This window comes from Oncorhynchus mykiss, chromosome 2 (genome assembly GCF_057628025.1).
Source record: "Oncorhynchus mykiss isolate SJ-2025 chromosome 2, ASM5762802v1, whole genome shotgun sequence".
NCBI classification, from domain to species: domain Eukaryota; kingdom Metazoa; phylum Chordata; class Actinopteri; order Salmoniformes; family Salmonidae; genus Oncorhynchus; species Oncorhynchus mykiss.
The window spans coordinates 60,002,881-60,030,618 of NC_143023.1; the positions used below are offsets into that span (position 1 = coordinate 60,002,881).

General features: G+C 42.3%; 1 protein-coding gene across 2 annotated transcripts; it reads left to right on the plus strand.

Annotated features, from left to right (window-relative positions):
- The first annotated feature begins 5,387 nt into the window (after window positions 1-5,387).
- Window positions 5,388-25,855, plus strand: LOC110501704 (actin nucleation-promoting factor WASL). Of its 2 annotated transcripts, XM_036952003.2 has the most exons (11): window positions 5,405-6,034; window positions 10,659-10,793; window positions 10,911-10,997; window positions 11,092-11,188; window positions 13,475-13,498; window positions 16,460-16,661; window positions 17,021-17,063; window positions 21,796-21,949; window positions 22,736-23,295; window positions 23,374-23,482; window positions 23,764-25,855. In XM_036952003.2, the coding sequence occupies exons 1-11, from the start codon at window positions 5,930-5,932 to the stop codon at window positions 23,820-23,822; spliced, it is 1,575 nt and encodes a 524-aa protein (XP_036807898.2). In that variant the 5' UTR covers window positions 5,405-5,929; the 3' UTR covers window positions 23,823-25,855. The 2 variants fall into 2 exon arrangements, with proteins under 2 accessions (XP_036807904.2, XP_036807898.2); XM_036952009.2 differs by lacking the exon at window positions 13,475-13,498 and having other exon boundaries at window positions 5,388-6,034.
- The last annotated feature ends 1,883 nt before the right edge of the window (window positions 25,856-27,738 follow it).

A 27,738-nucleotide genomic window follows, 5' to 3' on the forward strand; every position in this document is an offset into this window, starting at 1 on the left:
TCTGTACTGGTACCCCCTGTATATTGCCTCGCTATTGTTATCTTACTGCTGCTCTGTAATTATTTGTTACTTTTATTTATTACTTTTTGGGGGGTATTTTCTGAACTGCATTGTTGGTTAAGGGCTTGTAAGTAAGTATTTCACTGTAAGGTCTACTACACCTGTTGTATTCAGCGCATATGACAAATAACATTTGATTTGATTTTGATCTTTGATCCTGTTCCTAATCTGTCAAAATAAAGCATAAAAAAATAAAAGTGGAAGTCCATAAATAAATATTATCTATAGGCCCTTATCATCAATCAATATTTAGGCAATAAAGCATTTGCATTTCTAAACCACTGATTGTATAAAAAACACAGTTTTTGTGTTTTGATGCTGCCTGTTAGACGATCTCAACCCTCAAAAAGTGTTTTCTCAACGATCTCTTAAAAACACCAATATTCAGGTTGAAGAACCACTTTTGGGTGTTTCAGAGTACTTTATTTATATTTTCAATGCACATTCTCTGTATTAAAACACTTACATTGGGTTTACATTCAAACCACCTCCAAACACCAGATCTAAGCTCAGGTGCACCACTTGGTCATGGTTTCATTACACAATCATAGGGTTTTGAGACTTTCTATTCTTACAGTGTACCATGTTGTAGTGTGACTTCTGATGAATCTTTCTCTAAATAACCCCGTGGTGGGGTCAATTCATCACTTCATGAAATGGAAATGGCCTATTATTGATTTTTTTCCCCCCACCTTTATGAATAGAAATTCAATCAATTTCATGAATCAACTGTTGGAATTGAATAGATCCCAGCCATAATGCAGTGTCTACCTCCATCTAGTGGTGGATCATTTGGTGTCTCACTGTAAGTGAAAGAGGTTCAGTGAAATAAGTAATTGAAACATTTACCATACCATCTTAAACAAAATACCTTGTTCTAATCAGCTTGTTAGTCTGTGTGGTGACATGTGACATGTCCGTGGTTGTCAATGTCATTGCGTCATTGATTTAACCAAGTAGGAGTACTGATATAAACCCGGGTCCCGCCTCTCAGTCCAGTTTAATCTTAAAGGCAAAACTCCATCTCATGATTGCAAGGTGTCCCGATATCTTTTCCAACTGTCCCGATATCTGGTTTTAATGCCCATTCTAGAATGCCCTAGCCAATCAGAAACATGTCATCAACAACGTGGTGGTATAAAAGGGTTATAAAATAGTTTGTGAAGGCTTTTAAGCCTTTAAATGTAATGTTATAAATCTATTGTTATATCCAATGTCTACTCTAGATAATGATGATTTGGTTAAAACCTATGACTGAAGTGTTCCAGACCTTGTAGTGGAAACACTTGACATTTTTACACAGGGAATCTGGAACTGGTCTGTGAGAGGGAAAACTATGTTAATGTCTCAAATGTAATTTTGTGTTAAGAATATTGTAAATATGTTGAAAATGTCAGAAAACATATAGTTTTAGTTATATAGTAAGCATAATAAAACTGCCTTACTGTGTTTGTGAACTGTACTTAAAAGAATAGCCTCTTTGAACTTTTTACAGTGTGATGAGTCCATGACAGAGAATGGCCTCATTGTGCCCACCGTATTGTTCTGATGTCGGCTTCATGAATGCAGCACAGAATCTACTTGTGATGAGAATGAATGAATAATCACCAGCCCACATGTTACAGTCACCACCTGGAATGACATGACCCATCTGAGGGAGAGAAGAATACAGTGACGAATCAATCTTGGTACTGCACAGAAGAGGCCGAGGGAAAGGGAGGGGGAGTGGTGGATGTCTCAAAACTAGGGTATTTCCTTTCTTAATTTCCTCTGTTCAGCCCATTCTCTTGTCTTAATGACATTTTCTCTGTCTGTCTCTCTTACATAATCTACTAGCTTTAGTCTGTGAGTGTTGAACCACAGGCAAAACAACACTAGTGGAAAATTGTGTGCCCTCCACCACTATTTCTGTCAGCCTTGTATGTGTGCAGGTCAAGTCGTGTGTGCGTGGGTGCGTGTATGCGAGATAACGAAAGATGGTGAAGAGGTCAAAAGGTGTGTGTTCGTGTGTGTGTATGCATGCAGTGTGTGAGTGAGAAAGAGAGAGAGAGAATATTGTGGCCACCACGTGGTCAGATTTATGACACAGCAAGTCTCTCCACACTAATGTTAGTTAGTGTCATATCTTTTGGGCTCCAGAGTGGCGCAGCGGTCTAAGTCGCAGCATCTCAGTGCTAGAGGTGTCACTACAGATCCTGGTTCAATTCCAGGCTGTATCACAACCGGCTGTGATTGGGAGTCCCATAGGGTGATGTATGTGGCCCAGCTTTGTCCGGGTTAGGGTGTGGCCAGAGTAGGCCATCATTGTAACTAAGAATTTGTTCTTAACTGACTTGCTTAGTTAAATAAAGGTTAAATCTAAAATGAAGAAAAAAAAGATCCAACATGGTACAAACACAGTTGTGAAGAGGGCATGACAACACCTCTTCCCCCTTAGGAGGCTGGAAAGATTTGGCATGGACCCTCAGATCCGGAAAAAGTTGTACAGCTACACCATTGAGAGCATCTTAACTGGCTGCATCACTGCTTGGTACGGCAAGGCACCTGAATGCAAGAAGCTACAGCGGGTGGTGAGTATGGCCCAGTACATCACTGTGGCTGAGCTCTGTGCCATCTAGGACCTCTACACCAGGCGGTGTCAGAGGAAGGCAATAAAAATTGTCACGCATACTACCTACATTCCAGCGGAGGCTGCTGAGGGGAGAACACCTCATAATAATGGCTGGAATGGTATCAAAACATGGTTTTCATGGGTTTGATTTCACTCCATTCCAGCCATTACTATGAGCCGTTCTCCCCTCAGCAGCCTCCACCCCACACTCACACTCTTCACATATGCTGCAGTTACTCTGTTTATTATATATCCTGATTGCCTAGTCAATTTTACCCCTACCCACGTGTAAATATTACCTCAATTACCGCAACTACAGTTGAAGTCGGAAGTTTACATACAATTAGGTTGGAGTCATTAAAACTTGTTTTTCAACCACTCCACAAATTTCTTGTTAACAAACTATAGTTTTGGCATCTGCTTTGTGCATGAAAAAAGAATAAAGGTGAAAAAAAGTTTTTTTAAATGGCACAAGTAATTTTTCCAACAATTGTTTACAGACAGATTATTTCACTTATAATTCACTGTAACACAATTCTAGTGGGTCAGAAGTTTACATACACTAAGTTGACCGTGCCTTTAAACAGCTTGTAAAATTCCAGAAAATGCCATCATGGCTTTGGAAGCTTCTAATAGGCTAATTGACATCATTTGAGTCAATTTGAGGTGTACCTGTGAATGGATTTCAAGGCCTGCCTACATACTCAGTGCCTCTTTGCTTGACATCATGGGAAAATCAAAAAAAATCAGCCAAGACCTCAGAAAAACAATTGTAGACCTCCACAATTCTGGTTCGTCCTTGGGAGCAGTTTCCAAACGCCTGAAGGTACCACGTTCATCTGTACAAACAATAGTATGCAAGTATAAACACCATGGGACCATGCAGCCGTCATTCCGCTCAGGAAGTAGATGCGTTTTGTCTCCTAGAAATGAATGTGCTTTCGTGCAAAGTGCAAATCAATCTCAGAACAACAGCAAAGGACATTGTGAAGATGCTGGAGGAAACAGGTACAAAAGTATCTATAGCCACAGTAGAATGAGTCCTATATCGACATAACCTGAAAGGCCGCTCCGCAAGGAAAAACCCACTGCTCCAAAACCACCATTTAAAAAGCCAGACTACAGTTGGGGACAAAGATCGTACTTTTTGGAGAAATGTCCTCTGGTCTGATGAAACAAAACTATAACTTTTTGGCCTTAATGACCATCGTTATGTTTGGAGGAAAAGGGGGGATGATTGCAAGCCGAAGAACACCATCCCAACCGTGTAGCACATGGGTGGCAGCATCATTTTGTGGGGGTGCTTTGCTACAGGAGGGACTGGTGCACTTCACAAAATAGATGGCATCATGAGGGAGGAAAATCATGTGGATATATTGAAGCAACATCTCAAGACATCAGTCAGGAAGTTAAAGCTTGGTCGCAAGTAGGTCTTCCAAATGGACAATGACCCAAAGCATACTTCCAAAGTTGTGACAAAATGGCTTAAGAACAGTAAAGTCAAGGTATTGCAGCGGCCATCACAAAGCCCTTGACCTCAATCCCATAGAAAATGTGTGGGCAGAACAAAGAGGCCTACAAACCTGACTCAGTTACACCAGCTCTGTCAGGAAGAATGGGGCAAAATTCACCCAACCTATTGTGGAAGGCTACCCAAAATGTTTGACCCAAGTAAAAAAAAAAAAATTTAAGGCAGTGCTACCAAATACTAATTGAGTGTATGTAAACTCCTGACCCACCAGGAATGTGTTGCAAGAAATAAAAGTTTAAATATATCATTATCTCTACTATTATTCTGACATTTCACATTCTTAAAATAAAGTGGTGATCCTAACTGAATTTTTACTTGGATTAAATGTCAGGATTTGGGAAAAACTGAGGTTTTCCACAAAACTTCCGACTTCAACTGTACCTCGTACCCCCACACATTGACTCGGTACCTGTTCTCCTTTTATAGAGCGTCGTTACTGTTTTTTTTTTATTGTGTTACTTTTTTCTTCTTATTTGCAAATTTGTCTTACTTTTTAACTCTGCATTGTTGGGAAAGGGCTCGTAAGGAAGCATTTCACTATAAAGTCTACATCTTGTACTTGGCACATGTGACATTTTGACTTATACCTTTTTAACAACACAAACAAACACACGAGGGGCTGCTAGCCTAACAGATTAATGATTTGCTAATACCTCATTGACAGGGTTTAAGCAAGGGCCAGGTGGCACCTGGTAGGACAGCCCCCTCAGTTAGTCTGTCCATCTGTCTATCTCTCTTCCTCCCCTTTTTATATGTTGGATGGAAGACATGGAGGGCACTTTGATGCAAATCTACACCCCAGGGGGTATTGAGGCTCAGTTGTTGGGGTGACTGAAGAACTGCTTTACTCTTCAACATTACATCAAAATGGCTAGAGGACATTAAACCTGAAAACATGAGTCATGTTAGTCATGCCCCCATGTTCAAATTATGATATAGCTTTTGGACTTGTTTTAAAACTCCAAAATATCCATATTGATAACAATTGAACTCACTGACCTCAGTGTGTTTGAGAGAGGGGGGAGGAGGGGGGGGGGGGTGAGAGGGAGCGCAATTATAAGAAATATAAAGTATTTGTGCCCAAAATGTAAATAAGTAGGCTATATTGTACATATGTAACATTGTATCCCTCTTCTTAAAAATATGACAACAGTAGTAGCTCCTCCCTCATAAGTAACCAACACCAGTCCCTGCCCAGCTCCACGCGCAACCCCTCAGTATACTGCATTCATGTTACAAAATCCACTGGGAAATAGGGCTAGACCATTTCATAGTTCGGGATATTTTGGCATCCTCGTTATATTCTAACATCAGAACATTTAAAGACGACAGGCAACATCTTTTTTAAATGGAAATGAATTTCGTTCGGAAAGCCCTGCCCTTCCATTGAATAGTATTTGTATATTTCTCCATGACCCCTATCTTCATTGGAATGGTTGTTCCTTTACACTGCCATGTTGGATGGATGTATCGATGTTGCAGCTGGAGTTCCGAATGAAAGTTTAGAATTTGCATTCTGCAAAGATTGGGGTTCCCACCGTTTAGTCATGGAGGTTGTTATCCAACAACCAGGATCCTGAAATATTTCATTTTGCAGACCTCTACCTTAGAAACAACGTCATGAGATGATCCGGTTGCAGGCCATGGCGACCAAAGGCTGCACCAATTTGATGTAATGTTCAAGAGTAAAACAGTTAATTTTGTTTATTGAGAAGTTATTTACGAACATGAATAGCCATTCTCAGCAGCGGCGGGTTGGAAATATTGGCTCCATACTCCTCACCCCGCAAGAGAACGAATGCCTATTCAACTACCTGGGCAGGAAATGCAATGTAAGTTGTCTTGTTTACGACCATGCCACGCTCTCAAGTTCAAGTGCAATTTGTCTACCTGCACCGTTGCAAAATAACGTGTTAGGCTAAATGTTAGTGTTATGTAGGCTAACGTTAGGAAATAACCTGGCTGCAGCATCTTTTTCCGTGGCTTTGCTGGAACGATGTTTGGATAAGCAGAACTGTTTGCCTGTCAGATGGATTTGCTGTCAAGAAATTGGCTTGGAAATATAACGTGTGCCTCTGGAGTATTAGTGGTTTTCGCCTGGCTTGGCTGTAAACAGTAATCATTAATAAACATGACCGATAGTGTTGACCTAAGTTAAGGTTGAACGCTACAGTGTGTGATATAAAATGGACAACTTAACGTTACTCAACCAACTGATGCACTGCAGTCTGGCATGTTTGCACGTCAGTATTTTGTTTTTATTTGACAACGATCGCTGTCAAATCCGTGTTTGCACAATGGAATATGTTCAGAACATGCATATTATCCTTGCTTCGTCCCATTGTTTACACGAGCCATTGTTTACACAGATAACACAGGTTCGTTGCGGGAAGAAGCAACTATTTCCCCAATGCTAAAGGCTAAGAAGGTAGTTGTGCCCTTTACAAACAAAATATTTCTATGGGATTGCAGTATAACTGCAGTCGGAGGGCAGTATTCTGCAAATACTGCATCCAAAAATATTTGACTGTTGTTACTGCACTTTTACTACAATTGTATTTTGTAAGGGTGAAAGTCAAATCAGTTTATTATTGAGAAGCTGCATTAGATTACAATAAGTGTCAAATGGCAGCCCAGTGGAACGACTACTATAGCCTACAGTACACTGTCTAAATAAATAACATATCACCATTTGCTGTAAGTCAAAGCTGAGTGTCTAGTAAGACAGAGCCATAGCTTGATGTGTGTTCTTTTTATCCCTTAACATTTTTTCCTACCATGGGGATGAGAACATACTGAATTGGATTGACTTATGCCCCTATCTGTGTTCTGTGCACATACAGTACACTTTCAGACTGCAAACCTTCTCAATTAAACTACAAAGTAGCCTATTCCTACCTGGCAGAATGATATCGTGATTATTTGCATCAATCCAGTGGCCATTTGTTTTGCAAATTCTGCAATCACATAGATTGCAGCTATAGAAACATCGCTGACCAAACAATGGTCTCTGACTGGTTTGCACTTGAATTGAAGTGGTCTCCTGATGTGGTTTAACAGTGTTTCCCCTAGAATAATTTAGCAGCTGCGGGCCACTGCTGCTAAATCATTGCCGCCACAAGCAATAAAACAAAACAACATATATACTGCCGTTCAAAAGTTTGGGGTCACTTAGTAATGTTCTTATTCCATGAAAACATACATGAAATTAGTTGCAAAATGAATAGGAAATATAGACAAGACGTTGACAAGGTAATAAATAATGACTTTTAATTGAAATAATAATTGTCCTTAAAATGTAGCTTTTGTCAAAGAATCCTCCATTTGCAGCAGTTACTACCTTTGGCATTTTAGTTGTCAATTTGTTGAGGTAATCTGAAGAGATTTCACCCCATGAAGCACCTCCCACAAGTTAAATTGGCTTGATGGACACTTCTTACGGTCTTCTTACGGTCAAGCTGTGTTCTATTGCCCATCTTAATCTTTTATTTTTATTGGCCAGTCTGAGATATGGCTTTTTCTTTGCAACACTGCCTAGAAGGTCAGCATCCCGGAGTCACCTCTTCACTGTTGACGTTGAGATTGTTGTTTTGCGGGTACTATTTGATGAAGCTGCCACTTGAGGACTTGTGAGGCATCTGTTTCTCAAACTAGACACTCTAATGTACTTGTCCTCTTGCTCAGTTGTGCACCAGGGCCTCCCACTCCTTTCTATTCTGGTTAAAGCCAGTTTGCACTGTTCTGTGAAGGGAATAGTACACAGTGTTGTACAAGATCTTCAGTTTATTGGCAATTTCTCGCATGGAATTGCCTTAATTTCTCAGAACAAGAATAGACTGACGAGTTTCAGAAGAAAGGTCTGTAATCGAACCCACAAATGCTGATGCTCCAAATACTCAACTGGTCTGAAGGACAGTTTTATTGCTTCTTTAATCAGGACACAGTTTTCAACTGTGCTAACATAATTGCAAAAGTGTTTTCTAATGATCAATTAGCCCTTTAAAATGAAAAATGTGGATTAGCTAGCACCGTGCCATTGGAACACAGGAGTGATGGTTGCTGATAATGGGACTCTGTACGCCTATGTAGATATTCCATTAAAAATCTGCTGTTTCCAGCTACAATAGTAATTTACCACAGTAACGATGTCTAAACTGTATTTCTGATCAAATTGATGTTATTTTAATGGATAAAAAATGTGCTTTTCTTTCAAAACAAAAACAAGGACATTTCTACATTACCCAAAACTTTTGTGTGTGTATTAGTACCAGTCAAAAATGTGGACACCTACTCATTCCAGGGAATGCATTTCAATTAACAGGTGTGCCTTGGTAAAAGTACATTTGTGGAATTTCTTTCCTTAATGCATTTGAGCCAATCAGTTGTGTTTTGACAACGTAGGAGTGGTATACAGAAGATAGCCCTATTTGATAAAATACCAAGTCCATGTTATGGCAAGAACAGCTTAAATGAGCAAAGAGAAAAGGCAGTCCATCATTACTTTAAGACATGAAGGTCAGTCAATTTGGAAAATTTCTCAACTTTGAAAGTTCCTTCAAGTGCAGTCGCCAAAAAACATGAAACTGGCCCTCATGAGGACCCCCACAGGAAAGGAAGACCCAGAGTTACCTCTGCTGCAGAGGATAAGTTCATTAGAGTTTCTGGCTCAGAAATTGCAGCCCAAATAAATGCTTCACAGAGTTCAAGTAACAGACACATCTCAACTTCATCTGTTCAGAGGAGACTGCGTGAATCATGCTTTCATGGTTGAATTGCTGCAAAGAAACCACTACTAAAGGACACCAATAATAAGAAGAGTCTTGCTTGGACAAAGAAACACGAGCAATGCTCATTAGACCTGTGGAAATCTGTCCTTTGTTCTGATGAGTCCACATTTGAGATTTTTGGTTCCAACTGTCTTTGTGAGACGATGAACGGATGATCTCCACATGTGTAGTTCCCACCGTTGAGTTTGGAGGAGGAGGTGTGATGGTGTTTTAGTGCTTTGCTGGTGACACTGTCTGATTTATTGGTGGTTGAGAGTGCCAAAAGTGTGCAAATCTGTCAAAAATGCACAGGGTGGCTGCTTTGAAGAATATCATTCAAATCAAAATATATTTTATATTTTAAACACTTTTTTTGGTTTCTACATGATTCGATATGTGCTATTTCGTAGTTTTGATGTCTTCGCTTTTATTCTACAATGTAGAAAATAGTAAAACATAATGAAAATCCCTGGAGTGTGTGTGTATACTAGAGGTCGATTGATTACGATTTTTCAACACCGATACCTATTTATTGGAGGACCAAATATAGCCGATACAGATTAATCGAACGATTTTGATATATATTTGTAATAATGACAATTACAACAATACTGAATGAACACTTTTATTTTAACTTAATATAATACATAAATTAAATAAATTTAGCCTCAAATAAATATTGAAACATGTTCAATTTGGTTTAAATAATGCAAAACCACAATGTTAGAGAAGAAAGTAAAAGTGCAATATGTGCCATGTAAAAAAGCCAACGTTTAAGTTCCTTGCTCAGAACATGAGAACACATGAAAAGCTGGTGGTTCCTTTTAACATGAGTCTTCAATATTCCCAGTTAAGAAGTTTTAGGTTGTAGTTATTTTAGGACTTTCTCTCTACCATTTGTATTTCATATACTTTTGACAATTGGATGTTCTTATAGGCACTATATTATTGCCAGCCTAATCTAAGTATTTTTGTGGACTTAGAACATCTCTCTTTTTGTTGGGAGTGGAAACCTGAGAACTGGGGGGAAAAACCAAGGGGGAAAACAGAATTTTGGGGGATAAAATAAACAGAATCAGGCAAAAAAATAAAACCAAATTTTTGGGGTGTCCTAACTAATCAAATCCAATGTACTATGGTCTGGCTAGTGGCCTATGGTCTGGCCATGACCTTTCCTGTGTTATGATGAGGTGTGAGTTTGAGGAGAGAAGTGCTTCCTCATGTTCTTTCTCTCCTACCCGCAATAATAAATCACTGAAGAGGAAGCGAGCTAGAATGGTATTTCCTCTTCCTCATCTCGTTTTGTGATTGGCACAGGTCGCTCTGTGTCCTTGAAGCAAACAAAGCTTTAGATTGTGTGGCCACTGGCTATGTCTGTCATCATTCCCTATCAGATATTCTCAGGGTGTATTATCTGCAAATGTTGTACTATGCTCTCGGGGCAAGTAATCAGTGTTTCCTGTTCGTGTATGTGGTCCTCTTCCTCTATATGGCCATCATTTACACATTTCCCCCTAGAGACATTCCACTAGTTAAGGTAGTTTTGTGAAGACCGACGATAATGTGCAATCCAATGCTGCACTTCTTAATCACATTTTATTATCAAAACATTTGACAAGCTCTTTGTCTCTATGTGTCACTATAGTGTTTTCACTTTGCTGTAACACTCCCACCGTGAATTCGTCCTTAGACCCTGTGTTCAGCGGTGGTCCAGGTGTATGGGGCAGACAGGAGCTCATCCTGGATGAAGAGGTGCTGCGGAGTGGCCTGTCTGATCAAGGATAACCCTCTGAGGTCCTACTTCATCAGGGTCTTTGACATCAAGGTGAGTGAAGTAGATGAAGGATGGTTGAAGCTAGCCTAACACTGAGTCCCTTTCCTGAGGAATTCCCTCTGCTGCCAAAAGGCAGTTCACTAATTAATGTTATTTCTCTCTGTTAAGGAAGGGAAAACCATGTTTGAACAGGAGCTCTACAATAACTTCTCAATCAACAGCTCTAGGTCGTATTTCATTTCATTCGCAGGAGATGTAAGTATGATATCTCGCCGCTTGAAAGCTTTTGGACCCCACAAGGACAGTGTCTTAAAAAAAAGACTGATCTCTCTTTACTCTCTATCTCCAGAACTGCCAGGTAGGCCTGAACTTCGCTAGCGAGGAAGAGGCCAAGCGATTTAGAGCCGCACTTAACGAGCTACTCGGCAGACGCCAACGTAAAACGGGTAACTACAGTGGCTCCGTGTGCTCAGTCTACTCTACATCTGCTTTCTCACCACCTCAACCTTTCACCTTCTGGACAGAGGAAGGGGAGGAAGCTTCAATTTCTCTTCCTGCGCTACTACTAACAAGACCACAGGGCCCGATCCCAAGCCGATCCCTCTATTACCTGAGACCCATCTTGTAACTCAGATCTGCGAGGGGGTTCATTTGGGGTCAACAACAGTCTAGGAATTGTTTTGGAATTGAGCCCTGTGTCAAATTTTTCCTGCTGGTTGCTGTTGGAAAGTCAGTGATATACAGTGTCTTCGGAAAGTATTCAGACCCCTTGACTTTTTCCACATGTTACCTTACAGCCATAGTCTAAAAAACCGAAACACCTTATATACATAAGTATTTAGACCCTATGCTATGAGACTCGAAATTTAGCTTGGGTGCATCCTTTTCCATTGATCATCCTTGAGATGTTTCTACAACTTGATTGGAGTCCACCTGTGGCAAATTCAATTGATTGGACATGATTTGGAAAGGCACACACCTGTCTATATAAAGGTCCCACAGTTGACAGTGCATGTCATAGCAAAAACCAAGCCATGACGTTGATGGTTTTGACCGTAGAGCTCAGAAACAGGATTGTGTTGAGGCACATATCTGGGGAAGGGTACCAAAAAATGTCTGCAGCATTGAAGGTCCCCAAGAACACAGTTGCCTCCATTCTTAAATGGAAGAATTTTGTAACCACCAAGACTCTTCCTAGAGCTTGCCGTCCGGCCAAACTGAGCCTTCTGGGGAGAAGGGCCTTGGTCAGGGAGGTGTACAAGAAGACGACGGTCACTCTGACAGAGCACTAGAGTTCCCCTGTGAAGATGGCAACATCTTCCAGAAGGACAACCACTGAGGCCAGTGCAGCACTCCACCAATGAGGCCTTTATGGTAGTGGCCAGATGGAAACCACTCCTCAGTAAAAGGCACATGACAGCCTGCTTGGAATTTGCCAAAAGGCACCTAAAGACTCTCAGACCATGAGAAAGAATATTCTCTGGTATGATGAAACCAATATTGAACTCTTTGGCCCGAATGCGAACAGTCACGTCTGGAGGAAACCTGGCACCATCCCTACGATGAATCATGGTGGTGGCAGCATGCTGTGGGGATGTTTTTCAGCGGCAGGGACTGGGAGACTAGTCAGGATCAAGGCAAAGATGAACCGTGCAAAGTACAGCGAGATCCTTGATGAAAACCTGCTCAGGATCTCAGACTGTGATGAAGGTTCACCTTCCAACAGGACAACGACCCTAAGCACACAGCAAAGACAAAGCAGGAGTGGCTTCGGGACAAGTCTGTGAATGTCCTTGAGTGGCCCATCCAGAGCCCGGACTTGAACCCGATCGAACGTCTCTGTAGAGACCTGATAATAGCTGAGCAGCAACGCTCCCCATTCAGCCTGACCGAGCTTGACAGAATCTGCAGAAGAATGGGAGAAACTCCCCAAATACAGATGTGGCAAGCTTTTAGCGTCATACGCGAGAAAACTCGAGACTGTATTCGCTGCCAAAGATGCTTCAACAAAGTACTGCGTAAAGAGTCTGAATACTTATGTAAATGTTTTTATTTTTAATAAATTAGCAAACACTTTAAAAAAAACTCCCATTGTGTGTAGATTGAGGGGGGGGAAAGGACGTAATCAATTTTGGGATAAGGCTGTAACTTAACAAAATGTGGAAAAAGTCAAGAGGTCTAAATACTTTCCGAAGGCACGGTTTCTGTCTGTACAGTAAAAACAGAAGAGGGTCTTTCTGCGCTAAAGGCTGCAGTGGTGTTCCTCTCTGGCTTCTCTACATCTCTCTGTTTCTCTCTCCATGCCGGCCTTTGAAGTTTGCTGCTCTTGCTGTGAGGAGTGTGCTTTCAGACGTGGGGCAGGGAAGGGGTCTACTGTAATGGTATGGTAGGGACACTAGCTTTCATTATGCACTGTTTTTCCAGTACTTCTTGTCTTTTTTTTGTGCATATTTTCTGAACTAGTGAAAATGCATCCTTCTCTTCCTGAGTTAACTGCATTTGGCCCCCAGGATCTGAATGGAACTGGTATTTTCTCCAACCTCCAACCTCCCATGGACTTCCATGGCATTTCCTTTTGTCCATCTGACTCTCATAAACTCACTCTGAACACTTTCCAGACACTTTGCTTGTCCTTCAACACTTCCATCGACACTCTCTGTCGCTCTGATAGCTGTGCCAAAGCCCACTTGAATTGGCTGCGAAATTATAATTGTTCCCATTTTGTTTTGCAGAGAAAAGATGTGACCCTGCAAATGGTATGTTGTCCATTCTTTGATTTGTACCAATCTGTATAGTCCAAATTTGACCTTCAACATGTTTTATTAAAACAGAATCTTTGGTTATTTTACAATTTAAAAGCGTAGTTCTCCTATAATCAGTCAAGCAAAATCAAATGTATTGGTGTAGATGCATGTGTATACACACATTTAAAATACTCTTTGAAGAGGTAGGGTTTCAGATGTTTTCGGAAGATGGACAGGGACTCTGCTGTCCTAGCGTCAGGGGAAGCTGGTTCCGCCATTGGGGTGCCAGAACAGAGAAGAGCTTTGACTGGGCTGAGCGGGACAAGACCTCCCCGTAGGGGGGAGTGCCAAGAGACCGACGGTGCCAGAACAGAGTGCTCGGGTTGGGTTGTAGGGTTTGAGCAGAGCCTGAAGGTAGGGAAGAGAAGTTCCCTTTACTGTTCCGTAGGCAAGCACTCTGGTTTTGTGGTGTCTCCGAGCTTCGACTGGAAGCCAGTGGATTGTGCAGAGGAGCGGGGTGGCGTGTTCAACATTCCCAGGTTCTCCCAAAGCGGGCTGCGGCGTTCTGGATCAGGTGCAGGGGTATGATGGCACAAGCAGGGAGCCCAGCCAGTGTTTCAGTAGTCTAGACGGGAGATGACGAGTGCCTGGATTAGGACCTGCGCCGCTTTCTGTGTGAGGAAGGGTCATACTCTAAAGATGTTGCAGAGCATGAACCTGCAGGAGTGAGTCACCGCTTTTATGTTTTCAGAGAATGACAGGGTGTTGTCCAGGGTCAATCCATGCTTCTTTGCACTCTGGGATGGGAACACCGTGGAGTTGTCAACCATGATGGAGAAGTCTTGAGGTCTTTTGCTTCCCTCCCCCAATAATTTTTTCCTTGTCATAATTCACTGTCATGCTGACCGTATGCGCTTTAATATTTGTGATATTTAATCATTACATTTATTAGGTTTCTGAACCCTAATATGGACTGGACAACCATTGACATTATCTGTCAATCATTGACTTTCATACAGCCAAAGACAACCCTCTGTATGGTACCACTACAGGGATTTGTTGCACGTTTTCCATTGAAAGCTTCCGGTGATGTACAATAATGAGGGTAAACATGTCTCATGGCGAAGGAGCTTTCAAAGTCCTCGTCGATAGCTGAGACTTCTAACATTTGTAGGAAATCCAGGGATTTGGTTGGGATTAGCTGTAGATTACTGATTTATGTCTGACCCATCTGCATATTGTGGAGATTAACATGGACTCGAGGAGTGTAGTCAAATGCCGGGACAGGGGGGAGTTTTGACCACACCATGTATTGAGAGTTTGTGTGACTAACTGGGGTTAAACCCGAATCATGTGCATGCCATAAGACTGTTATCCCGCTGAACTGAAGCCTAACCTAGGTCTCATGTAAGGTTATTCCTCATGCAAGAGTCGTTCACAGAACTACCGTAGCTCTGTTTGTTGGCCATTGCAGTTTCAATCAGAAGTCATTATTATAATGTTCCTAGACAACATCGTGTACGTTTTATAGCAGCCATGTTGGTGCCTCCTGGGTAATTTCTACCATTAACAGTCCAAAGAATTAGCAGAATTTTAAACCAGGCAACAGATGATCAACATGAGTATATTTGAATTGTCCAAGCAGCAACATGGCTTCCAGCTCTAAAGTTGTCCAAAGCTCCTTTCCCCCCCCTTTTTTTTATATGACTGATGTCACATAAGGAACAAACACACACAATGGGAGGACAAGCACTGTCTTTGAGCCAGTTTGATTCTGTCACCGTTTCTTTAGTTGTGCTGTGCTATTCCTTTGTGTAGCCACAGGCAGTCTGAGAGCCTCGCCAGTCGGTTGGTCTACCCAACACTATCATATGAATGGCACAAGGATGTATTGCACAACCTCTTTATCAAGCCTGTCGTTAACAGAGTCATTGGACAGTGAGTTGAAGTTGGGAGACTGGTTGGGTCTGCTTGGGTGTCCAGTGCTGCTCGTGGATGGGCTTTATATGCTGTTTTCCTGCCCCTGTCCTTTTGAGGAAGAGAGAGCGGAGGAGGATGAAGAGGAAAAGGAGGGGGGTGTGGTGCTAGAGGAACCGAGGATTAAGAGCTGGTTTAAAGAGGTATTTAATGGTAGAGTTGTCGTCATGCAGAGTTCATGTCCATCCCGCCCTTGTCCTTTTGAGGAAGAGGATGATGAAGAGGCAAATGAGGGGTGTGCGGTGCTAGAGGAGCCGAGGATTAAAAGCTGGCTGAGAGCGGTGTTTAACGGTAGGGTTGTGGTCAGTCAGAGTTCATGTCCATGATCCCATTTAAATTCTATTGAATTAAGCAATTAATGCACATGATTTACATAATTGCATCAATGTTTTTCATAAATGTAAAAACTTTGAATTATAATTTTAATGGAATTTGTACCGACTTTGTTTGGCACATGCTGGTTTTCAGCTTCTACAGATGATATTCACTAAGGCCTTGGCATTTGTATAGACAATTGGTGCCCTCTATTGTTTGTTGTCTGTACACTATTTTGAAATAGTGCTAAATATATTGAAAGACTGTTTTATTGTGTGTGGTCCTTCATTGTTAGCTGTCTTGCTCAGTCTTGAACTTTTTCCCTTGTTTATATATATTTATATTTAAAAACATTTTAAAGATTGCAATATTGATGGACTTCAGAGACTACCATAGTCACAACACAGGCCAAGTTATACAGTTGTCTTTTTACTACCAGTCAAGTATGCAAACTAAATGTTTCTTTTTTTAAAATTATTAATATTTAAAATGATTGTGTATGATCTGTCTGGCCTGTGTAATATAACTTGTCCAGTATGCTAAGAAATCAAAGGACGACCTTTTGGATTGACTCCACCTCATTTCAGGAGAGAAACACTGCTTCTGAGCTTCCCAGCAGTGGTTCTGAGCTAGTTTTAGAAGCTTTTCATTTTCTTCCTCCATCTCTCCCTCCGTCTATAGGCCCGGCTCTCCCTATGGCCACAGTGGACATCAAGAACCCAGAGATTAACAATGTGCGCTTCCACAACTCTCAACAGCAGCTTCCCCAGCCACACCACATCAACAACATGCTGCACAGCAGCCTCAGCAAGAAGGAGAAGAAAGTCAAGTGCAAGAGGAAGAAGCTCACCAAGGCAGACATAGGCACCCCCAGCAACTTCCAGTGAGTGGACCACACTTCCGTCGAGATTACACTTCAGACGGGTCTGTGTAGAGAGATGTAGCGCAGCGGGAGTTTTTCTGAATGTATGCTCTGAAGTTGTGTAACGTATTGAGCTTGTCACTCATGTTTGAGGGTGTTCTTTGTATCTTGAGAACCTTTTCAATGGCTCAGTTGTGTTTGTCTGCATTCATAATTGCCCCTCTCTGTGTGTTTGTGTGTGTGCGCACAAGTGAGTGGTCTTACATGAGTGTCTGTGCTTGCACGTGATTGTTGCAATGCACACCCACACACGTTTGTGAATCGGCTTGCTTGTGGGTACACGTGTATGTATGTTCTCATCCCTGTCTGTCTCTCTTCAGGCACATCGGCCATGTGGGCTGGGACCCAAACACAGGCTTCGATGTGAGTACCACACACACACACACACCGGATCCTTCATGGGCACACAATGGTGACCTGTGTGGTCGACTCATGATTGACCCACACAATGGCCTCATTTGTATACAGCACATATTTATCATGCATCCAATGCCGTCATACAAGCCTCTCCTGCAACCCAGAATATTCCGGAAAATTGTTGGTCACTGTTTTGGGCAGCTATGCTTCAGTAGCGCAAGTCATAAGTCAGTTGATCCTCAAAGAATACCTGTGTTCTGCAGTTCATCAATCATCACCAACACATATGTTTGGGAGTGTTGCCCAAAACTCAATGTTTCTGCTCGGTCACCAAAAAAGTGTTTTTGCCAATATTAGACCTAACAATTAGGCATCTGACAATCTTTGTCATGCCATTCAGACAACTGTCAGAGAAGTTGGCTTAAGCACATATTCCCTGATTCCGACCCGAGGTAAGCGCAAATGAATGGAACATTAGTTGATTTTCATGCATTTTCTCTCTATGCGTCTTCCTAACTTGAACAAAACGCTATACAGTCTAAACCCTGTCTAAGCTGGGGGAGGGGGGTTCTACTAAGCTACCATATGGAATTGTTTTAAGAAGGTCATACAGTGCCTTGTAAAATTATTCAACCCCCTTGGCGGTTTTCCTATTTTTTGCATTACAACCTGGAATTTAAATATATTTTTATTTGGATTGCATGTAATGGACATACACAAAATATTCCAAATTAGTGAAGTGAAATGGAAAAAATAACTTGTTTCAAAAAATTAGAAAAAATAAAAAACGGAAAAGGGGTGCGTGCATATGTATTCACCCCCTTTGCTATGAAGCCCCTAAATAAGATCTGGTGCAACCAATTACCCTCAGAAGTCACATAATTAGTTAGATTGCTCACAGATGGACTTTATTTAAGTGTCACATGGTTCTGTCCTGTTCTGAAAGGCCCCAGAGTCTGCAACAATACTAAGCAAGGGACACCACCAAGCAAGCAGCACCATGAAGACCAAGGAGCTCTCCAAACAGGTCAGGGACAAATTTGTGGAGAAGTACAGATCAGGGTTGGGTTATAAAAAAAAATATCCAAAACTTTGAACATCCCACAGAGCCATTAAATCCATTATTAAAACATGGAAAGAATCTGGCACCACAACAAACCTGCCAAGAGCGGGCCGCCCACCAAAACTCAGACCAGGCAAGGAGGGCATTAATCAGAGAGGCAACAAAGAGACCAAAGATAATCCTGAAGGAGCTGCAAAACTACACAGTAGAGATTGGAGTATCTGTCCATGAGACCACTTTAAGCCGTACACTCCACAGAGCTGGGCTTCACGGAAGATTGTCCAGAAAAAAGCCATTGATTAAAGAAAAAAATAAACAAACATGTTTGGTGTTCGCCAAAAGGCATGTGGGAGACTCCCCAAACATATTGAAGAAGGTACTCTGGTCAGATGAGACTAAAATTGAGCTTTTTGGCCATCAAGGAAAATGCTATGTCTGGCGCAAACCCAACACCTCACATCACCCTGAGAATATCATCCCCACAGTCAATCATGGTGATAGCAGCATCATGCTGTGGGGATGTTTTTCATCAGCAGGGACTGAGAAACTGGTCAGAATTAAAGGAATGATGGATGGTGCTAAATACAGGGACATGTTTGAGGTAAACCTGTTTCAGTCTTCCAGAGATTTGAGACTGGGATAGAGGTTCACCTTCCAGCAGGACAATGACCCTAAGCATACTGCTAAAGCAACACTTGAGTGGTTTAAGGGGAAACATTTAAATGTCTTGGAATGGCCTAGTCAAAGCCCAGACCTCAATAATGCAATAACTGCAGTTATTCTGCAATCACTGTGTCCAAAATACCAGTTGACTGCAGTTACTTTTACTGCAGTTTCAAAAACTTGTTTTGTAAGGGTTGTCAAGGGGTGTGAATACTTTCTGAAGGCACTGTGTAATATATAATAGGGCTGACCCCATTTAGTTGACTGGTTTATCGTTTGGACGATAGGCTGTTGGTGAAGATATTTGTTTTTAGTCGTGGCACACGAGACACCTCCCTGACACCTCGTCTGTCTCAGTGGTCTAATACATTGCGGAGGCCGCAGGGGTGGCACAGTCCATCACTCTAAGATGGGCACCGTCAACGTAAAAGTTCACTCTGATGATCTACGTGCCTGGGTGGAATTATATATTTTTTTGAGCAGTGGACACCATTTGGTAACTTCCCAATCACAAGGGGGCGATAGCAACGTTTTAGATTTTTGTAACTCTTGCTAGTAGTGGCTAGCTAGCTTTAGCCTGGCTCAAAACATATAAGCTATCTATCCTTTTTAGCTTCCCAAAGCTCCATGCAAAATAATCAGATTTATAATTAAAAAAATATATCCTGGGAAATATTTTTTTTGACTTGCCGGTGTAACCTAAAACATTATGCCAGTTTGATATCCTGCTTGTGTAGTCATTCGATATCAACAAAAAAATAGAACTTCATGTTTTTGTCACTGAGAAAAAAAGCAGCTGGCTAGAGCAGGTTCTACTATTTCACAATAGCCTGGAATCACTAGTTACAGTGCCTTGCGAAAGTATTCGGCCCCCTTGAACTTTGCGACCTTTTGCCACATTTCAGGCTTCAAACATAAAGATATAAAACTGTATTTTTTGTGAAGAATCAACAACAAGTGGGACACAATCATGAAGTGGAACGACATTTATTGGATATTTCAAACTTTTTTAACAAATCGAAAACTACAAAATTGGGCGTGCAAAATTATTCAGCCCCCTTAATTTAATACTTTGTAGCGCCACCTTTTGCTGCGATTACAGCTGTAAGTCGCTTGGGGTATGTCTCTATCAGTTTTGCACATCGAGAGACTGAAATGTTTTCCCATTCATCCTTGCAAAACAGCTCGAGCTCAGTGAGGTTGGATGGAGAGCATTTGTGAACAGCAGTTTTCAGTTCTTTCCACAGATTCTCGATTGGATTCAGGTCTGGACTTTGACTTGGCCATTCTAACACCTGGATATGTTTATTTTTGAACCATTCCATTGTAGATTTTGCTTTATGTTTTGGATCATTGTCTTGTTGGAAGACAAATCTCCGTCCCAGTCTCAGGTCTTTTGCAGACTCCATCAGGTTTTCTTCCAGAATGGTCCTGTATTTGGCTCCATCCATCTTCCCATCAATTTTAACCATCTTCCCTGTCCCTGCTGAAGAAAAGCAGGCCCAAACCATGATGCTGCCACCACCATGTTTGACAGTGGGGATGGTGTGTTCAGCTGTGTTGCTTTTACGCCAAACATAACGTTTTGCATTGTTGCCAAAAAAGTTCAATTTTGGTTTCATCTGACCAGAGCACCTTCTTCCACATGTTTGGTGTGTCTCCCAGGTGGCTTGTGGCAAACTTTAAACAACACTTTTTATGGATATCTTTAAGAAATGGCTTTCTTCTTGCCACTCTTCCATAAAGGCCAGATTTGTGCAATATACGACTGATTGTTGTCCTATGGACAGAGTCTCCCACCTCAGCTGTAGATCTCTGCAGTTCATCCAGAGTGATCATGGGCCTCTTGGCTGCATCTCTGATCAGTCTTGTCCTTGTATGAGCTGAAAGTTTAGAGGGATGGCCAGGTCTTGGTAGATTTGCAGTGGTCTGATACTCCTTCCATTTCAATAGTATCGCTTGCACAGTGCTCCTTGGGATGTTTAAAGCTTGGGAAATATTTTTGAATACAAATCCGGCTTTAAACTTCTTCACAACAGTATCTCGGACCTGCCTGGTGTGTTCCTTGTTCTTCATGATGCTTTCTGCGCTTTTAACGGACCTCTGAGACTATCACAGTGCAGATGCATTTATACGGCGACTTGATTACACACAGGTGGATTGTATTTATCATCATTAGTCATTTAGGTCAACATTGGATCATTCAGAGATCCTCACTGAACTTCTGGAGAGAGTTTGCTGCACTGAAAGTAAAGGGGCTGAATAATTTTGCACGCCCAATTTTTCAGTTTTTGATTTGTTAAAAAAGTTTGAAATATCCAATAAATGTCGTTCCACTTCATGATTGTGTCCCACTTGTTGTTGATTCTTCACAAAAAAAATACAGTTTTATATCTTTATGTTTGAAGCCTGAAATGTGGCAAAAGGTCGCAAAGTTCAAGGGGGCCGAATACTTTCGCAAGGCACTGTATATTGGTCAAATTTATTGGGGCTCTAGCACCCGCCCCTTGAGAGGATAATGACACAGCCTTTTTCAAAAAGGTTTTATGAAATTGGAGAACATGTTGGGAGGGTCATACCATTCCTCCCATACAGAATGTTTTCAGATCCTTGATATCCTTTGTCTGCTCTTGTGGCCTAACTTCTTAAATTCAAACCACAGGTTTTCAATGGGTTTCAAGTCCGGAGACTGAGATGGCCATTGCAAAATGTTGGTTTTGTGTTCAATGTACCATTTCTTTGTGGAGTTTGATGTGTGCTTGGGGTTAATTCCCCTTTTATTCCACCAGGAGGCAGGATGGCACTTAGATTGACAAAGTCATTTGATTATTGTGTGCTCAAAATGAAGTTTTCTGAGTTAAATGATATTGCCATTGCATTTTTTTTTATTTTAGGCCATGGTTGTACAGCGTCTTTGTAGCCCTTTACAAAACATCACAGATGCTAGCCTGTGTCTGTTTTTTGGATTGTCCTGACCAGGTCTTTCTCTCTGTCCCCCTTTCTCTGTCCCAGTTGAATAACCTGGACCCAGAGCTGAAGAACCTGTTTGACATGTGTGGCATCTCAGAGGCACAACTCAAAGACAAGGAGACCTCCAAGGTCATCTACGACTTCATCGAAAAGAAAGGAGGGGTGGAGGCCGTCAAGAACGAGCTCCGTAGGCAAGGTGAGCTCACCTAAACCGTCCTCTGAGTTCCGTGTATCTCGAAGTATTAAGGATTCCACCCACTGTGAATGTGATGAACTTCCTTGTTGAGAATGCACTCCACTGGTAATGAGATGGCGCAAGCCAGATGGGGCTTAATTATGTGTTATTTTTCCAGGGCCGTGCAGGTGGTGTGGTGGGTAACTGACTGTGTGTTTCCATAGAGTTGTGGTTAGTGTGTTTCTGCCTCAGGTGTTGACTGTGAGCTTTGACATGCTTGACCGGATAAAGCTAACTAGCTTGTGGTTTGTCTGAATTTTTAATTAACAGAGTTGAAAGGCTATAATGTCAAATGTTGCCAGAAGTGAATTTCTGAGCTCTTGAACGTTGAACATACCAGAAGTCTAACTAATTAAAAAAAATCTTAATGGGGATCCAGGTATTCTACTACTCGACTCAGAAAATCAAGCATGGATTGGAGAGTTGTGGTAGAGTGTTTTAGTTTTTAGCACTGTTTGATTTTGGATGTTAAATGCCACATCGCTGTGCTGGGAGTTGTTTTGGCTGTGCATTGGAGTGCTTTGAAACAGAGTATCTGGATGACAGGGTTTGAATGACACATTAACTCTTGGGGGTAACCTATAATTGGAAACAACATTCATTTTCAGTGCTTATTAAGTGAAAGAACTGTGATTTGTATTGGGACCGTGCAGTACTCTTGTGCACCCCAGTAATTTGAACCCTGCTGGATGGAATATTGCGACTCCTTAACTGACTTCTCTCTCTTTCCCTCTCTGTCCCACACAGCCCCACCACCCCCTCCCTCTCGGGGAGGCCCACCTCCCCCTACCCCGCCCCACAGCTCGGGCCCAGCTCCCCCACCACCACCATTGCGAGGTGGCCGGGGTGCCCCGCCACCTCCACCCTCTCGGGCCCCCACCTCGGCACCTCCCCCACCACCACCATCCAGGCCTGGTGCCCTAGGAACCCCCCCTCCACCCCCGCCCCCCACCAGAGGGGGCCACCACCAGCCACCACCACCACCTCCTCCACCCTTGCATGCCAACACAGCACCCCAGGCCCCACCACCACCTCCCCCACCAGCACCACCACCCTCCGGTTGTGGAGCCCCTCCACCACCACCTCCACCACCCCCACCTGGACCCCCGCCCCCTCCAGAGTTGGACTGTGGTGTGCCGTTGTCCCGCTCACCCCAGGGCACGGGGGGTAAGTCGGCCCTGCTGGAGCAGATCCGTGGGGGCACCCAGCTGAAGAAGGTGGAGGCACCGGTCTCCAAACCACCGGCCACCACTGTGGGGCGCGATGCGCTGCTCGACCAGATACGGCAGGGCATCCAGCTCAAAACTGTAAGTGTACCATTTTTGCCTGTGTATGTTTGTGTGCATTTCCATGTTTATAACTGTGTGTGTGTGCGCGCGTGTCAGGTACCAGACGGCCCAGACTCTGGCTCCCCTACACCAGCACCCTCGGCAGGCATAGTGGGGGCACTTATGGAAGTAATGCAGAAGAGGAGCAAAGCCATCCACTCCTCAGGTTGGTGCCCACTGTCAGTGTGATGGAAGTGATTCAGTTAACAGCACTCGCTTGAGGAAAAACGTTGCCTGAGATCTGAGGACATACATTAGCTCCCTGAGTTAATGCCTAGGCTTTAATTTAACGTCCGAATAAAGTCTTGTGCCGAGCAGGCATTGGTGAGCAGTTGTCAAGACGACAAGAGATTGAAGTACTCATCTGAATTGTGTTATTGCCAGTTTCCCTCAAAATAAAGATGTACATATATGCTTTGTTTACAAGTTTGTTTTGTCATTTCCTAGATGAAGATGATGATGATGACGAAGAGGATTTTGAAGATGATGACGAATGGGATGACTAGTTAAGTCTCTCCTCCCCCTCCACCTGAGCACAACTGACACTAAACTGATCCTAAAATCTTCCAAAACCTGACTAAAATTGTAATGTAAATGTTCCATGAATTTGGTGTATATTTATTGTTGCCTTTTTTATTAATCTGTGCAATACCTTGTTCATTTAATCTGTAAAGTTTTTTTTCCACATACCCTCTGTAGAGTCTCTGTGAACACTTTCCTGGAACTCTGTCAAAGAACGCTCGCATCACCGTTAAAAGCATGACATCAATTATATAGTCTGTTATAAGGGCTCCCGAGTGGCGCAGCGGTCTAAGGCATTGCATCTCAGTGCTTGAGGCGTCACTACAGTCCCTGGTTCGATTCCAGGCTGTATCACAACCGGCCGTGATTGGGAGTCCCATAGGGCGGCACACAATTGGCCCAGCGTCGTTAGGGTTTGGCCGGGATAGGCCGCCATTGTAAATGAGAATTTGTTCTTAACTGACTTGCCTAGTTAAATAAATAGAAAAGTCATAACTGTTAATGGTAATAAGCTGAGATGCTTAGGCTGACTACCGCTGTATATGACCCTACGCTGCAAGATTGCTTGCAGCTAATACAATGTATTATTACCACCAACGACACCTGATGGATGGTTCAGGATGGTGCAATGTCACAGAACTTCCAGATAGAAACACATTTTGTAATATTGATATGATTGTCTGTCCTCAAGAATAGAGTCTTATACATTTATCAGCTCTTTACATTACATTTGTCTCCAACGTTCTGAACATTTAGCCCGAAGGAGTAACACTGTACATTGCTGCTATGTTATGCTTATGACAGCCTAAAGACGCTCTATAACAGCAGGTTCAAGCAGTACGGTATCTGCTGGATTAACCATGTGCAATTTTATTTGGGATATATTTCATTGGTGCGTTACTATTAAATGTGACTGTATGTTCCCGGTGAAGAAAGGGAGATGATAAACAATCGGACGGGATCCTCATATTGTTGGTTGACGCAAGATAACACTATTTTCCTACCCTACTTTTTTTTTTTGTACCTTTTTGATTTTCTTAAAGAGATCCTAGTTTAGCAAAGTAATTTTGTTCATATGGAGTCCACTTATTAGAATTGTAAGCCACAATTGACTCAAATGTTTTCAATGCTAGTATGTTCACAGCTGTTGTCTTTGCACAATTTCAAAATGTAATTTATTATAAGAGTAACAGTGCGGTGTCATAGTTGTGTTCCATCGATGTGCTTATTCAGTGACGGGGAAGACAAAGATTCCCATGGGTAGGATCAGTGTATGCTTTTTGCCAGTCATTGACTCATGGAAGCTCTTAAAGCAGCTGCTGCGTCAAGGAACTTTTTATTGTAATCCACTCATGATTGACACTACGAAAGTGTTCCGCATTACATTTCACTACAAAAAAAATGTATAACTAATACAGAATCACACAAATAGGCTCGTATGAATCATTTAGGTTTTGTGCTGCGCTCGTTTCTTTTCTGTCACTTAGTGTACCTGTTACGATTCCCAAACGTATTATTCTCTCTTTCCTGCTGAAATTAAAATAATGGGGTTTTTTTGCAGGTCAGTTTTCATATGTACCGGCCAATCTAGAAATGTCTTCCCTTTTTTTTGTTTTTACAATCCATTACTTTTATGGGATGAATCTCTAAATACCTCCAATACAAAAGTTAATACTGAACCAAAATTGGCATTTGCATGAAGCGTCTACAAGGTTTTGGTTTGACTCTCCTGAAAAGTTTTGAGATGGTAATGAAGCTCATCCTAAACCAAGGTGATTGCTGCGTTTTTAGAAACCTTCAAATGGGTTGGGAAAAGCGATGGAAATAAATTGTATACTTAGTTTTTCTCATGCTCGTGCAAGCAATTTTTGGATCTGTGTTGAAACGTATATTTTGTTAACAGCCATATTCTAAAATGGATATAAAAAAGAATAATTCCCTCATCAATCAACACACAATACCCCATAATGACAAAGCAAAAAAATGGTTTTTATTAAAAACTTTAATATCACATTTACATAAGTATTCAGACCCTTTACTCAGTACTTTGCTGAAGCACCTTTGGCAGGGATTACAGCCTCGAGTCTTCTTGGGTATGATGATACAAGCTTAGCACACTGTATTTGGGGAATTTCTCCCATTCTTCTCTGCAGGTCCTCTCAGGTTGGATGGGGAGTGTCGCTGCACAGCTATTTTCAGGTCTCTCCAGAGATGTTTGATTGTGTTCAAGTCTGGGCTCTGGCTGGGCCACTCAAGGAGATTCAGAGACTTGTTCCGAAGACACTCCTGTGTTGTCTTGGCTGTGTGCTTAGGGTCGTTGTCCTGTTGGATGTGAACCTTTGCCCTAGTCTGAGGTGCTGAGCACTCTGGAGCAGGTTTTCATCAAGGATCTCTCTGTACTTTGCTACGTTCATCTTTCCCTCGATCCTGACTTGACTTCCATTCCTTGCCACTGAAGATCATCCCCACAGCATGATGCTGCCACCACCATGCTTCACCGTAGGGATGGTGCCAGGTTTCCTCCAAACGTGAAGCTTGGCATTCAAGCAAAATAGTTCACTCTTGGTTTCATCTGAGAATCCTTTAGGTGCTTTTTGGCAAACTTCAAGCAAGCTGTTATGTGCCTTTTACTGAGGCCTGATTGGTGGAGTGCTGCAAAGATGGTTGTCCTTCTGGAAGGTTTGCCCATCTCCACAGAGGAACTCTGGAGCTTTGTCAGAGTGACCATCAGGTTCTTGTTCACCTCCCTGACCAAGGCCCACCTCCCTGACCAAGGCCCACCTCCCTGACAAAGGCCCGGAATATTGAGTACAATCATTTCTCATGTCTCCATAAAACTCCTCTGTGCTTCAATATTAATCATACGTTTTTTCCCAACACTCAAACCACACAGACATAAAGCCAAGTCTTGCCTTTTTGATATCCAGCTGAGTGTGAACAATGTTGCCCATGAGATGTTGTGCAGGTGTTTGACCGTGTCCTTAGCCTTCCTGGTGCTGGTGAAGATCTCCACCTCTCCAAACTTGGCACATGTTTCTGCCAGGAACTGCTCCTTGATGTTGTCATTGAGGTGAGCAAAAGGTAACCTCCTTGATGGAAATGGGCCCCTCGTAGAACACATCCAGAGGGGACATAACAAGGATACACTAGGCTTCTCATAATGACCTCAACACAGTCACCTTGAGAAACATAATACAAACATATAAATGGCCTGTTCCCTTATCTTAGTCCCATCTTGCCAACTCTTTTGATCATTGTCAAACATGTTTGGCATAACATGGACTATAGGAGTTAGCAAGACGGCAGATCTGGGAAAAGGCTACCAGACACACATTATATCCTTCAAATATCACAGACAACGATTTACATTCAACATCCAAACCAGTTACCTCTGAGCTGGGAGCTGCTGATGGGTGAGCTGGCAGTAAGGGCCAGCCTGCATGCCTATGCTCAGAGCTCATCCCTGGCTATCTCTGGTAGTGATGCCTCCATTCAAACGACTTGCATGTAGTGGCGATTTTAGCACGTAAATCTTGGTGGGGGGAAAAAATATATGTTTTAGATGCATGCCAGCAAATCCACAGCACTAAACAATACTTTAATTGTACTATAATGGTGCAATTAAGGGGCTACATAAAGCTGTCCCAACACCTTACCTCTGCTACACCTGGTTATCACCGGAGCCTTGTTAGCGCTGTTCTGTGAAGGGAGTAGTACACCGTGTTGTACAAGATCTTCAGTTTCTTGGCAATTTCTCGCATGGAATTGCCTTCATTTCTCAGAACAAGAATAGACTGACGAGTTTCAGAAGAAAGGCGTTTGTTTCGGGCCATTTTGAGCCTGTAATCGAACCCACAAATGCTGATGCTCCAGATACTCAACTAGTCTAAATACTAGTTG

Excerpts from the sequence above, each read along its gene's own strand:
- LOC110501704 (XM_036952003.2), top strand. The coding sequence starts at position 5,930 with ATGAATAGCCATTCTCAGCAGCGGCGGGTTGGAAATATTGGCTCCATA. Across the intron at positions 10,998-11,091 it reads TCATTTCATTCGCAGGAGAT|AACTGCCAGGTAGGCCTGAA; the intron begins GTAAGTATGATA and ends CTCTATCTCCAG. Across the intron at positions 11,189-13,474 it reads CAGACGCCAACGTAAAACGG|AGAAAAGATGTGACCCTGCA; the intron begins GTAACTACAGTG and ends TTTGTTTTGCAG.